Genomic DNA, 15,786 nt, shown 5'->3' on the forward strand with positions numbered 1-15,786 from the left:
GACTGAAGCTATGTAATACCACGGCCCCAAATGGCGTTTAATAAATGTTGTGGATAAGGAGTAGATGTGTCAATCAAGTATTGGTAAAAATTATTATGTGTGGAGTGCGTATCATCCGCATAAGTACTTAGTACCTAGCGATACCCAGCAGTACTGAGTGCGGGTACCTAGCGCCAAACAATGCTTGTGTAGATGGTTCTCCCCGTCCGCACCCCACACCTAATTGGGTAGAGTTGGGATTAAATTTGAAATTAGCTTGCTCTTAACACGCCGGATCCGAATCTGAACCGTTTATCTGAATGGGTTAAAAATTTAGACTTGAACTTGAACCGAGAAGACCCAACAAGCTAACCCGATTGAGTTCAAAGAGGGAGTGCGAGCGGTCAGCGAGTGTAAGCTAGTGGGCCGACGGATGAGGGCCAGGGCCTCGACAAGTGGGTGAGGGCAAAATAAAGAGCGTGAGGGCAAGCAACAAGCTGTGAAACATAGGTGTGAATGTGATTGTGAGTGCGATGAGTGGCATGCGCCAGAGAAGTCAAGCGGGTTGCGTTCAGGTTCGCAAGTTAAAATCGAACCCAACCTGATATTTCAATTGGGTCGAAAAAAATTAAACCCAAATCTGACTCGTTTGTTAAAAGGGTCGACCAGAATTCAAAATTCTCATGTCAAACTCGGGTGAAATATTCAAATCGTATCATATATTGACACCCTACTAAAGGGCGGTTGAAAAGCACATGTCAATGTGAGAGATTATGTGCCTATTTGTGAAAAATAACTTTTTATATGGAAAAAATTATGACAAAATATTGATAGCCTTGAAAGCAATTTAATTTATTTTAAAATTATTATTATATTAACATTTTGTTTATCATTAATAAAATTGGGATCATCCAAACTTCGATTATAGCAATCTCATAGTCAAACTGAACGTCTCGGAAAGACGAACCCATCAACACCAAACACAAGCTAGACCCGAGCCCAAATGATCCCAAATCAATGGTTCAAATCATATTTGAACTGCTCAAAGCTCAATTTTGAATACCAAATGAACTCTAAATATGACATTCTTATAATGAAATCAAGCGGCTCGACGAGACAAATCCAACAAACCCAAGATCACTGAATTCTGATATCATTAAGGCATTCAATTTACCAGTAAACTATCCACGATCAAGGGGATCAATATCGGCCGTTCATTCAAACCACTCTTATTTTGAAAATTGACCATACACATATTTACAAGTCATGTCACTCTAAAAAACTATAAATAGCCCCCATTTTTCTCGTAAGAGAAAGAGGAAAAAGGAAGAGAATGGAGAAATTTTGGTGCTCTCTTACCACAAATTATCGCTTGAATTGTTCCCGATCACCACCGGAGTTTTGCCCCGACCACCGTTGGAGTTCTTCCTGACCACGGTCGGAGTTTTTCCCAACCATCTCCAGAGTTCTTTCCGAGCACCACCGGAGTTCTGCCTGACCATTGCTGGAGTTCTTCTCGGCCACTACCAGAATTATGCCTGACCATCGCTGGAGTTCTTCCCGAGCACCACAAAGTTCTGCCCAACCATCAATGGAGTTCTTCTCAACCACCGTCAGAGTTCTCCCGACCACCATCGAAGTTCTGCCCTACCACCATTGGAGTTCTTCCCGACCACCACTGGATTTTCTTTTCAACCACTGCCTTACTTCTGTCTGTTCATCAATCATCGTCATATTTATATATGATTATTCAATATGTTGTAATTCCAGCATTTCCAAATAGAGGGGTGAATCAACCTTTGTAATCTATCCAAACTTAGTGGAATTTTCTTATTTGGGTCAGGCCTCATGGTTTTTCCTTTTTAGATTTTCTAAATAAAAAAGTTTATGATGTTTCTCTCTCTAAACTATATGTTTGTGTGTCAGACATACGCACATTGTTTAGATGCTATATTTTTTTTACTTTATTGCAGACATCTTGATTAAGAAAATAATGGAATTGATCTCCTAATTTTTTCTGAAAGATTAAAGTAGTTTAGAACTATATAAAAATATTAATTCCATCTTGAATCTTTAAATGATTATCAAATTAATCCTACTGGATAATCATTTAGATCCATAATTAAAAAGTTAATGGACTAAAATGTAAGTTCAAATAGTCAGTGATTATTTGATCCTTCGTAAAGAATCAAATGACAATTTTCATTTGCATCAAATGACAATTTTATTACAATTTAAACTTATTATTTCATTAATTATATATATTATTTTAATAAATTTTAATTATTAATTATAATTATAATTTTCAAATTGATTAATTAAATATTCTATTATTAACTAATTATTTGATTAATATTTACACTACTAATAATCTAATTAAGTATTTATATTTTAAATTATATCAATTAAGCTAATTAAATTAATGACTAATTAAGAATTAATCTGATCCTCGTTGCCGTTCGCGTGAGTTTTAGGGCTTCCCTCTTCGGCTTTACTGGTTCGCGTGGGGAGCTTCGAACGAGTCGCTTGCCATTGCCTTTCTCTGTCTAGGGTTTGCTTTTCCTCTTCTACATTTCTTCGTTGCTCATCTGCTTCGCGTGAGGTAGAGTTCTGAAATAGTCGAAGCTTCTCAGCCTCCTCCTCCGACGTTGTTCCTGTCGGATTGGAAGTCGCGGCGGGAGCTTGCCGCGAAGGTAATGATAGTTCTCCCCTTTCGCGCTTCTTTGGTCGGATTTACGATATTTGCTAAAAAGTCGGATTTACGAAATCCGGGATTTAGGATATTAGACTTACCGTGATATTTAACTTCGAATTTTTTGGAGGTTGGAAGGATTTGGCTAAAATCTTGCCTAAATCCGGCCTAAATCCGGCCTAAATGCTGCATCAAAAAAGGCCCTAAGTTTGAGTTCACGAGTTGTAAAATTCAATTCTAGCTTAACAATTGACTTAATTAATCATACCCATATGATGATATGAATATGATGCATATAAATATAATAATGGTCTACTAGTTTACTCATTTAAAAAAGTGGAAAAAAACTCCCCTTGTATTGTAGCATCAACAATATAGACCATAATTGTCAGAAAATCAAAATAACAACAAAACATTAATGATAAGCTTTAGTAGCGATGGTAATCTACTAGATTACTAGTAGAATAATTTTGCCATAAAATAAGCAACACTTAAAAGAACTTTATTACAAATGTGCAGGTTATTGAAGCAAATATTTAGAAATGAAATTAAAATATTGGCTAATTTTCGTGCTTGAAGTTAGAATTTTTTTGGAAGAATAATAGGATTTGGTCAACAATGAAATATATATATATATATATATATGTTGCGGGCTAGAAATTACGAGGCGATAGAGATTTGATTCTACGTCTTAGCGTTGTACGTATAACTTGCACACACAGAGACCCTTTTCTCCTTTCCTATAGAGTCCAATGTCGGGCATTTACTTCAAGATTTATGTAAGTTTTAATATATATAGCGTGAGGCGTAAGCCTCATGCCAGTGAGGCGAGGCGGGCCTCATAAAAAAAACTCGAGGCGTAAGCATCGAGGCATTTTTTACTTGAATTGCGCAAAGGCGGGCCTCAAGGAGAGCCTCATATTGCGCAATTTTAAACCATGAATTTAACATACCATAATCTATTGGTCTTAGGCTGACAACTACATGCTTGTTGGGCCACCCATGCATGTTAGCCTCTCGACACTTACTCACTCAAACTTATGCGGACTCATCGCCGGGCGTGTAGCAATTGTGAGATAAACTCATCTGGAAACATATGAATTCTAACATTAAAAATTCCATAGAAAAGTACAATATGACATAAATGAATGCATCAACTTTAACATGGAATTTATCGGATTATTTAATGGAGTAAATATAACAACAATTTTTTTTCATAACATTCATTTTAACATGTCATTCATTGGCATCATATCATTCTGGCACAAATTTCTTTTAAGGCCGAACCTTGAAATCTTTCACCTCATTGTTAGAGAGTTGGTGCCTTCTTAGTATTGACAACTGCCATTTTGTAAATATTTTCACATGGACTTATTTTCCCATTGCATTATGTTCATTTCAATTATATTTAAGCTAAGTACATGTTATACAAGCATGCCATTTCATGCCTTTAAGGCTTTAACTCATAATGTATGAACACTTATCTATCATGCATGTTTATGTTGTTCAACTAGGAAGAGAACTAGAGACATATATAATCATATAAGAAATCTAATACCTGTCACAAGTCTCCTACCTCAACTGTATGCTTGAAGTTTTGCTAATAATCCTTGGTCTCTTCAAGTTGTTGCATGGTAGTCGGTAGTAGGGGTGCATACAAGTTAAGCTGGCTCGCGAGCTAACTTGAGCTTGACCCATTTACGAGCTCATGAGCCAAGTTTAACGAGTTTCGAGCTTCAGTTCGAGTAGCATTTTTAGCTCGTGAATTATTTGAGCCCAAGTTAGATCATAGCACTTATCGACTCGGCAACCTGTCGAACAGCTTGGATTGTCGATCCACGACTCTGCGTATTCATTCAACCAGTATGCTAAGTATTATATTCTAGGGTTATAACAAATGGCGACTCAAATTCGAAGTAGCGAATGGCTAAAGGGTTTCGTTCGAAGGCAGAGCTTCTCCTTCCTTTTTTCAATTTCGTTCCAGGTTTCCAACAACTAGTTAGTGCCGTTCGTTTGAAGCTTCCAGCGAATGCCGAGGAAGACTGTCTCCAGTAGCACAACATCGAATTTTCTATGGTATTTTTTTTATCTCTAATCTTGTTTCTCATGCTATATTTCTTCCATCTTTTCCAAGAAATAGCCCTTCATCCGCATAATCTCTTGAGCTCGTTTTTTCAGTGGAACGAGTTGAGCTCGAGCTCGAGCTCAAGCTCTCCTTTTGAGTTCTACTTGAGTTCGAGCTAGAGATTTGATTGGCGAGTCAAGCTCGAGTTAGGCATGACTCGAGCTCGACTTGACTCGTTTAACCTCTAGTCGTTAGTCTCTTTAGTACTATAGTCTTGGTCCATGCCTTAGTTTTAGCAATTCGCCCCTTGAAGGTCTTTGCACATCTTATAATGAGGTGTTGGGAGACATCCACTATTCCACTAATTGCAGCATAAAATGCCTCTAGGTTTGCCAATTATGATTTGCATATTTCCATAACCTTTTGTTTTCTTTTCCTAATGTTCGCTTTCCTACACAGTTGCTTCACATGCATTTTTCTTGCCCAACCAACTCACTTAGTTCACATTCTCTACTAATGTAGATTGGTATGTAAGAAAGTAGAATAACAAGCTATGCAAATTGTGTCGTCGGTCATTGCAAATCTTGATGGTAACTTGAGCTAAGGAAGTCTTAGTGGAACTCTTTGTAGCATCATGCCGTATGCTTGGCAAAGTTTAGCTTGTTTGGGCAATTTATCTTGTTGGCATAGAGCTTGTACACCTAAATTTGGTTGGCTTCTATGATTAAAAATAGCTTGCGTCGGGCCTTATTCTCGTTAGGGCATGCACGGACCATACCTCGTCCATTAGGATAAAATGTGTCTCTGTTATGAATCACATATGCTCAACCATTGGCTCGTGCCCAGCAGAACATGCTAGCAATCGAGAATTTCTGATATTTTTTCTCCTTATAGATTTAAATGAGAATTTGACTCTTAACAAGACACAATGCAGAAAAAGGATTCATGTACCCGACCCCACGTAGTAGGATAAAGGCTTGATGATGATGTTGTTGTTGTATAGTGTGTACCATCACCATTGCCTCCTTCCAACTCGCAATCGAAGAATTGCTTCAATTATGCCATGAAGTTGCTCTTCTTCTCATCATTTGCCTTCGTCTTAATGCCCATTGACCATCCATCAATATGACACAACATGAGAGGTCATTATTACATGCTTGATGGATATTTCACACTACATATATAGAACAACAACAACATCAAGCCTTTATCCCACTACATGGGATTGGCTACATGAATCCTTTTTCTCCATTATGATATGTTAAGATTTAAATTCTCATTTAATCTAATAAAAATGTCATTTCTAATATTTTCTAAGTCTCTTTAGGCCTACCTCTATCTATCTTAACAAAGGTCAAATCTAATACATATATTCTCCTAACCGGGTCATTAGAAGGCTGACGTTTTATGTGACCAAACCATCTAAGGCGACTCTTTATAATCTTATCTGCCACTGGAGCTACTCCGACCTTTTCACATATATGCTCATTTTGCATTTTATCTCTAGGAGTAAAGCCATTCATCCACCTGAGCATCCTCATCCTGCAACACTTAACTTAAGTATATGTTGCTCTTTTAATGTCCAAAATTATGTGCCATAAAGCATTGCAAGTCTCACCACCAGGCACAAAATGTTAATTTGTACTCCAGGTTAAGTTGAGCTCAATATTTATGAAACAATTTATTCTCCAAAGATTTTGATTTGTATTTACTTTCAATAATGTGAAATGAAGATTCTTTAGGAAACATAGTCTAAATTGCCTTCTTTTTTTTTCCCATGTTAAAATATTTCTCCTTTTTCTAGTTGTTTTATGGCTCATGAAGGTTAGATTATAAACCCCAAAACTGTGGAACATGTCAAAACTCACCATCAGATTTGTACGCTTGGATTAGGTTAGTTTAGACACTATTAAGTCAAGTGGGAAAGAGGTTGCAAGGTACATGACAATCATGTCCAATTGACTTCATATGGCTAATGTAATTGTTTAATTGCTTGATGATTACGACCAAGACAATTGTTGGATGTTCAATTAACTCCATTTGGATTTTGTGATTATGCAAATGCTCTATGATTATAACTAAGACAACGGTGGGATATTTGATCTCCTTAGAAAACTATAATTATACAAAATTGGCACGATCACGAAATTTGAGATTTCTTGTTAATGCGGATCACCCAACGATTAACTTAGAGATTAAAACTAAAACAACTCATTGAAGCCTAAAATAAGCACCCGTCACACTCTTATAGAAATTAATTCTTATGGACTAGAAAGAAACTTGATTTCTATTTGTGTAGGTTCTTACCCTGTTAGATTTATCAGTAATTAATATGAGGAGCCTTTAGTTCTTGTCCCTTTTATTATACCCTCTACAATAATACTCTCTCTCTCTCTCTCATTTCTTGTTCCAAAACAATAGTTTAAAATTTATCAAGATTCTTTATTCCCTCACTTTCTCTCTTTTTCATATTTTTTTGACTTGACTCTTGGCTCATTGTGATCCCGAGTAATTCCATGGTTATGCTGTAAATAGCAAGTTCTAGTTCTATTATCTTTCTAGCGAGCATTGATTTCATGGGCCTTATAAGGAAAAGGACTTTCACCAATCAAGAGTAAGGTCAAGCTTTAGCCAATAAGTTCATCCCTCATAAGAACAATGCCATCAGGAGTTTGTGAGGTTGGAACATCTCTGACAAAGTGAAGAGTACTTTGGTATGAAGGTGCAAAATATTATTGTTGAGTTGCTATGCTTGTCCTAGCTTCAAAGGTTGTATTTGTTCATGAAGAGGCGTACGCCTCTCTAAAAATTGCACAATTGCACAACAGAGGCGCGCCTCAGCCTACGTGAGGCGTACGCCTCACCACAGCCCGCAATTGCGCACGCCTTGAGGCGTTTTTTGCAAGAATTGCGCAGAGGTGCGCCTCAAGGCGCGCCTCTTATTGCGCAATTTTAAACTATGGTCCTAGCTTCAAAGGTTGTATTTGTTCATGAACTAGTATAGGGACGTCATTTGGATCCTCCTACTCTATTTGCTGCTCCTAAGCCATTGTAGAGTCAAAATGCCACTCATGATTATGATGCACAAGCTCATTCATTCGTAAGTGAGTCGAGCCGGCTCGAGCTCTACTCGATAAAAAACAAATATAATATTAAATGAGCTCAAGTTTGAGCTTGAGCTTGGTGAGGCTCAGCTTGCGAGGCGGCTTGTAATAATAGAACTAATATGTTTTTTTTAATAAACCAAATCTTTTTTCTCTAAACAAAAATTGTTATTACTGCTGGGATTTGGAAAAAAAAAAACAAAAAGCTACCTAGCATTAATGAAACTGCTGTGAAGCCTCCAAGCATTAATGAAATTGCATCAGTGTTTTTTGGGAAAATAAACTGCAGCAATTTAAAAGAAGAATAAGTAAAAAAAATATTGTGATTCTCTAGATATATATATTCTCTTCTCACACAACAACCATGCAACCTCCTTCTCCCACACAAAAGAATATGTGATCTTCCTCTGTGACAGTGAAGCCGGGATCTCACGAGCTACACTTGAACATGTCGTGAACTTGTTTTTACCACTACGAGCTCAAGGTCGCTTTTTGAGCTCTACTCGAGTTTGAGCTCATGATTTGGCCGGCGAGTCGAGCTCAAGTTAGGCATGACTCGAGCTTGATTCAACTCAACTTGTTTACACCCCTAAACAAGATTGCAGGTAGTGGTCCATCAATTTGGACAAATCTACTATTCATGTACCTTGCTAGGGGTGGAAATATCTTAGATTTTAAGAGGAACAAATGCTTGCAAGATGTAGAACATCTTTCTTATTTTCATGGCTACAAACATTGAAAAATGATTAATTCTTGTATATTTGCTCCTAATATATTTTTTTCATGTGATCATTATTTAATTAATAGTTTTCAAGAATACCTATGATCCTTTTGTATAACTAGATATGTAAGATCCCTAATGAAATATACACAAATTCAAATAATTCTTTCTCTTGTCATGACATCAGAGCTCATGGTTAATGGTTTTTGAGAAGTCCATTGTTATATGGCAGGAATATCACAATCCCTGAAGTTCATGTAGTTGTGGGATAATCACAACCAGTACCTACTGATGTATGAAGAATATAATTGCCATAGGACCGTTTGTCCCGGCAGCTATTAGCCTTAGGTGGATAGCAACCACTGCCCATCATTCGTTTTCACCGCGAGAAGGCTTACCCCTTGTTGCTTACACTAAGCAACAGCACCAAAATATAATTTTTTTTTTCTCATAGAAGAATGTCTTTTATATCAGAAGTTATAGGCCAATCAAATGGATTTAACCAATATATAGTGGGTGGTATCAAAACCTTCAATTTTTATTCAAATTGAATGGAAGATATTACATTGTTTTGTTCCATATTGGAAAATGTTTTCTTGACGGAAATGGAAAGCCGAGTCATCTTATTGGCCTCATATTGAAGATTCCTCATTCATGTTGTGTAGAACCTACAATGTTTTTATCCATAGACAAATATATATGGGATGTGATAAAGCAAACATATTCTAAGGTGCATGATTTTGCCTTAAAGGTACCCTTTTATTTATTGAATATTATAACAAAAAAAAGAAGTCCTGAACTCGATTTCTAACATTGTATCAGAATGAGGTGTAGTGATGCTGCTATGTTACAAACTTTTGTAGAAGTAAGAAGGTTTATAAATTCTTAGTTGTATTGAATGCTAAATTTGGCCAAGTATGTATACAAATACATGGAAAATTCCATTTCCAATTTAAATGAAGTTTTTTTTACAATTAGAAGTGAAGATGGGTGATGCAGTTTTATGTTAGAAATGCCACCGGTTAGTGAAAGTGGTGTGCCCTAATTGTTGATCCTACAACAAACACAAGTAGAAATGAGCCTCGCAAACCCAAATTGGGTCCACCATAGTCGACTAGTTGAGAATGTATCTTCTGCAATTATTGTAAAAAGGCAGGACATACGAAATACATAGTGGAAACTTCAAGGGAAACCACATCTAACAAAAATAAGCCTCCATATCAAAATCAGTCTAGGCATCATCAAACCAATGCTACTATCGAAGAAAAAAATGACCACAAAAATGGAAGGATGTTACGCCGGCCCAGGAGGGGCCGGCTGGACCGGTGGCAAATTTTTATTGGCTGTCCGAACTTATCTTTTGGCTCCGGTCACCTGACCCAATAATTTGCCCTGTTGGAGACAGCAGTTTTCTCCTTGTTCGGCTTCAGTTTTGGTTAGGAACTACTTGAAATCAAGTATTTCCTATCAAAGGACTGAAGCTAGATGAAAGAGAAACTTCACATCTTCTTGATAGCATTTAACAAACTAATTAATACATGTTAAATAGTCCAATTTGGTGAGTATTCCACCTCATACCTCTCATGTGCTCTAAAAAATTGTTCGTACATAAATTGGATAAATGTACATAGGAGCAACCGACCAAATGACAAAATTTTCAACCAATTTCTATTGCTAGATATATTGTCTAGGAAACAGAAAATAAAAGTAGTTGATGAACCTTAGCTATTATTGCTGGGAGGGATCTATAAACCCTATTCATTGATAGTTGTTTTTACGCACTGAAATTATTGATGAATCTTTTATTTATTCGAAATTAACATTTGACCTAAATTGAACTGTTGTATTTCATCTTGTTGTTTATTTCATGATTGAACCACGAGAAAGATGATTGGGTGTGCTAAGAATGGAAAATCCTCTTTTATCTAGACATAAATAGTAATGATCATGTTTCGTAATCCCATTTATCTAAAAATTTGAATACATAAACTGTAAACAATTTAGTTCCATTGTATTCAAATGGGTAATCGACCTTTTGGTGTATTGCAATCCATGTTCCCGTCTCATTCAATAAAATAAAAATTGAAAAGCTTTTGTGTAGGGTGCGTCAAATAGTCAAACACCATAGACTATCCTATCGCATAAGTCACTAAAAAATCTCAGTGCCTTTTTACCTAATACAAATTAATGTGTGTGGGTACCATCCTGTATAATTTATATTATTATAATCAAATTGTTTGCTACCTTCGTAGATGATTGCTTACACACAATTTGACCTTTTCTCATGAAAAATGAAATTGACATAAGTTCAATCCTATCTATATTTTGTAAATGATCTTTACCCAAATTGCCACTAATATTTGATGTATTAAATCTGACAATGGGAGTGAATAGTTTAATCAAGTTTTATCCTCCTTTTTTGGGCAAAAAATGCATCATCCATGAATCTTCATGTCTTGACACCCCACAATAAAATGGGGTTGCAACAAGAAAAAATTGTATCTCTTTTTGATGGAAACAATTTAATGTGTGCATCGTCTTTTTTTCTCTTTTCAGTTATGGAAGCAAGTCATTGTTAGGGGTTCAGTAGGCTAAAATGACAGCAATTTAATTTGGTTCCCTTTTTATTTGAAAGCACAGGAATTGTCTCCACCCATAGTGGAATCCACTTGGTCAAATAATCAGGGTCGTCTCAACATAATGAGGGCAATATCCATGGGTAGTAAATCTCAACATATTTCTTCTGAATAGCCCTATAAATACACGGGGATTATACAATGCTTAGTGATTGAAAGGTATGTTTTATTGACTTAACTAGACAGTTTGATTTTTTCTCTTTTTTTTTGTTTCAGTTTACGGGTCAACAGAAAGGTATGTTTTATTGACTTAACTAGACATCAAAAGACTTAGGAGTTATCTTGGCCTACGCCAATATTGCTTTGGATCAATATTCACTGAGCTTCCTCCATTTATAACTACTTGGTGTCTTTTGTCATCGTATAGTTAACCCCAAACGATAGGGTTGGTGGAATGAAATGCATTATAGCTAGTTGGTTTGTATACTCAAGGTCATCGTCTGTAGAGATGCCGTCATTGTCCTCTACATCTTCATATAAATCATCAATAGATCAATGTTCTAGGCTCATCTTGCTTTGGAACTATATGGGTTGAGGATATTGACTAATAGCATGATCTTGTTGGTGAAACTTGGAATACATAGTGAGTATTGTAGGTGCCTTTCAAATGGTAGAATCTATTGGAATAATATTAACTGGCTCATGTTTGGTTGTGCCCCAAGTAGATTTAGGTTTCATTTGGACGGCTTTTTACTGTTTTTTAAATCAACTTTTTAGTACAAAAATTTATAATTCTTAAATTTTTTACACTAAAAAATTGTTTTATAAAGTAATAGAAATCCATAAGCCTTAGTGGCTCAATGTGAATAGGAAGCCTTAGTAGTAGTAGAATAATTAATATTAGGACGTTGTCCCCATACATGTTTAATATATTTTGCATGTGTTATAAAATTTGCTCCTATGAGCACAATGATAGCTATCCTTAATGTATTCAAATTTATACGACTCCACCTCCATTTCAATATCTCGGAATATGATGTTAATTAACTTGGTCATAATGACCGATCAGGTTGGTAATGCCATCTCAATGATGATCTAATGATGCGGATATTCTCGATGCTTGAGAAGTTATAGAAGCCACTGAAGAATATTTGGACAATTATAACTTCGTTGAGATGGAAATTTTGTTGAGTTAGCTATTTCTTCTGGCCATGAATTGCCCACCTTACCTAGTTATTGGAGCACTTCTCATCAGGCCTTACAAATAAACACTCCCTATTTGGGGAAAGTGATTGATGGATTAAATTTATTATTGTATATGGAAATTTTTTTTCTGACAGATATTTTCATCTACCCTTTACTAATTTATGTAGCAAATTGAAGAATAGTAAGTTTTACAAACATTCAAAATGATTTTTATTTTGATTGTTTAAGTTCTGAGCTCTACTATGGTTTCATACTCCATCTCAGAACTCAGATGTTGATTTCACAGCTTACCAACTTTTCACGAACAAATTTCAGCTTTTTGCACTGTGGCTTCTTAAGGCGTACCGTTTCTTACAACACTATTTTATGATTCTTTTCCCTTGCCATGCTATTACCACCGTCACATTCATGATGATTCAAATGACAGAATCTGCTTGTGCATTCTTGAACTGAGATGTGTATGCTAACGTTAGTTTGAAGTGCTTGATCGGTTTGAATTGTGGGGTTGATCCATTGATGCCTTACATAATCTATTATTTTCTTCTGGGTTTGACATTTGAGACTTTATTATGAAGTCTATCTTTGTTTTTTTGGTTTTGGAGAACTTGAGTTCATCATGCCCTTGATTTGTTTTAATCTTTTGAATCAGATGTTAAATAGAAAAGGAAAATCTTCTGTATCATGATTAATTATGATCATTTTTCTTCATGAAGTAACAATTTTTTCTTGTTTAAATTTTACATGTATTCCAGTTTATGAAGCTTTAGCGCATGTTCCATAAATTTTGATTCTCTGAACGCCAGAAGAGATTTTCTCCGGACGTTGCATTTTTTCCCACAATCTTGTATGATTCTTAGCACCTTACTAATTTGCTCATTGTGCGGTTGCTGTTTCTCTCCTGTCGGAAAATTCTTTAATGTAAGTTAAAAAAACCACTTGTCATTGAATTGTAACATAAATTCATAATAATACACTTAAGAAAGATAGAGATAGACCTAAATAGATTTAGTTAGAAAATATTAAAAATATATTTTGTTATCAAATTTAAACGAGCATTTGATTCTTAATAGGACACAATGGAGAAAAAGAATTAATATGGTCAATTCCACGTAGTAGGATAAAGATTTAATGATGTTGATGTTGAAGATGATAAAGGCTCTTTGTTTCTGATCATATGATATCATAGATTTCATGATATTGCATCTTTCAATATCTCATCAGTTCTAAGAGTGAATTATTTAGGTTTTGTTTGGGATGACTTTCTTACTGCTTCTTAAAGCAGCTTTCTGGTACAAAAATTGATTTTTTTCTACTAGAAAGCTGCTTTAAGAAGTAATAATAAAGTTGTCCCAAACGAAACCTTAGTGTTATTGTCATTCTTTCTTCAAATCATGAATAAGTGGAAAATGGCGTGCTGTGGTTTGTATTTTCTCCACCAGACCAGTTTCAATTCTATCCTTGCTAGTAACCTGTTAACTGTTAAAAGAAGTTAGAATTGCATAATTTTTATTGAATTGAGTAATTTATTGATACAATTGTATCCATATATTGGGAAGGACAGAGAGCAATGAAGAAAAATATAATAAATGTGAATCTTTTCAATAATAAATATTAAACAACACAACAATAATAATAACAACATCAAGCCTTTGTCCCACTACGTGGGGTCGGTATTCAACATGAATCCTTTTTCTCCATTGTGTCATGTTAAAAGTCAAATTCTTGTTTAAATCTAATAAAGAAATATCATTTCTAATATTTTCTAACTAAGTCTTTTTAGATCTACCTCTACCATTCTTAACATAAATCAAATCTAATATCTCTACTTTCTTAACCTGGTCATCGGCAGGCCGCCGTTTTATATGATCAAGCCATCTAAGGTGATTCTCTCTAATTTTATTTTCCACTGGAGCTATTCCAACCTTTTCACGTATATGCTCACGATAATATTAATATAATGACATTAAAACTCTAACAATCTCTAGAACATTAACTTGGTTTTCCTTGCTTGAAACTTACTGATCTGCCATGAGATAGATTATTCCATTTTCATCAACTTTCAACGGCTCTTTCCTATAAGTTTTTACTGAATTGGTTAATTTCTTTCAGGAATCAACATGAAAGTTAAAATATTGAAATGGCATGCGGTGGCTTCATGGACATGGGATGCGCAGGATGAAACCTGTGGAATATGCAGAATGGCATTTGATGGCTGTTGTCCTGACTGTAAGTTTCCCGGCGACGATTGTCCGTTGATCTGGGGAGCCTGCAACCATGCCTTCCACCTTCACTGCATTCTGAAATGGGTGAACTCGCAAACCACACAGCCTCATTGTCCAATGTGCCGCAGAGAGTGGCAATTCAAAGCTTAGGTAATGCTTTTGATGATCTTTTACTTGTATTTTTTATCTTGAATGAGCTGCTAAGCTGCTTCCTTTCTGGAGTAGGAGGCATTAAGAGCTTTTATTGCTTGAATGGTTAAAATTTGCATTCTGGAATTTTGTTATATGTTTCATAGCTTTGAATTCTTGTTTGAAAGACCTTAGTTATTTTCCTTGAAGGTTTGTCAATAGTAGCAGCTTGAAATTCTTATTGTGGGCCCCACTACAGGTGGGGCCTGCATTTATGAGCAGTGTTGATATAGTGTTGATATACTGGTAAAAAAATCAATGTAATTAGAACGGTCAGATGTCAATATAGTGATGCCTTACAAGCAAGATTAGTTATTCTATGCAGACGATGAATATCGGCCGGAGACCAATCAGAATGTGTCACGTCATCTATGTGTTCGGTATCATGACTTGGTACAACTCAATACCACTCGGTACCACGGTTCGGTACTGATAAAGTGACGCATTTTGGTTGGTCTTTAGACTACGTTCTGCATTCGGTCTCCGCACATAATAATTTATCTTGAAGCAATGGGATATGTAGCGGTGGTGATGACAATTTGGATTGTGATTTTATCTTTTTAATTCAGATTTCGTTTGGAATGATTTTCTTTTTGCTTCTTAAAATAGCTTTATAGTTGAAAAAAAATATTTTCTTACTAAAAAATTTGAAAGCCGCCCAAGCAAAGCCTTAATAATAAACTATATTCTTAAGAAAAAGTAATTAAATAGCGTCCGAAATATAAATAATTTAAATTATTGATATCTAGCATGTATTTAAAAATTATATTTTTTTTGAAAGCAATGCAATACCTATTAAATAACTGATATTCCTTTATTTTTTACTTCATAAATAATTGAAATAAAAAAATATTAAGTCTTAATATATTAAGCATTTGTAATATTTTTAATGAAAAATAATTAATAGTATGTTTATTTAATTTATCATTAGGATTAAAAACAACTAAAATAGTATATATTTGAACTGCTGCGTTCTTATGGTGATCTTAGTTAAATTATACAAATGAGCGATTGGTGTAGTTCATCCTTCAC

The 15,786-nt window shown here is 35.3% G+C and overlaps 1 protein-coding gene across 1 annotated transcript; it reads left to right on the forward strand.

The window, feature by feature from the left end:
• Positions 1–2,431: 2,431 nt before the first annotated feature.
• Positions 2,432–14,989, forward strand: LOC110109018 (anaphase-promoting complex subunit 11). Its single transcript, XM_020839911.2, has 2 exons — positions 2,432–2,672; positions 14,453–14,989. Exon 2 carries the CDS (start codon positions 14,461–14,463, stop codon positions 14,713–14,715), a length of 255 nt encoding a protein of 84 aa, XP_020695570.1. The 5' UTR covers positions 2,432–2,672; positions 14,453–14,460; the 3' UTR covers positions 14,716–14,989.
• Positions 14,990–15,786: the final 797 nt, after the last annotated feature.

Source organism: Dendrobium catenatum, unplaced genomic scaffold (assembly GCF_001605985.2).
Source record: "Dendrobium catenatum unplaced genomic scaffold, ASM160598v2 original_scaffold_96786, whole genome shotgun sequence".
Classification (NCBI taxonomy): Eukaryota; Viridiplantae; Streptophyta; class Magnoliopsida; order Asparagales; family Orchidaceae; genus Dendrobium; species Dendrobium catenatum.

Excerpts from the sequence above, each read along its gene's own strand:
- LOC110109018 (XM_020839911.2), top strand. The coding sequence starts at position 14,461 with ATGAAAGTTAAAATATTGAAATGGCATGCGGTGGCTTCATGGACATGG.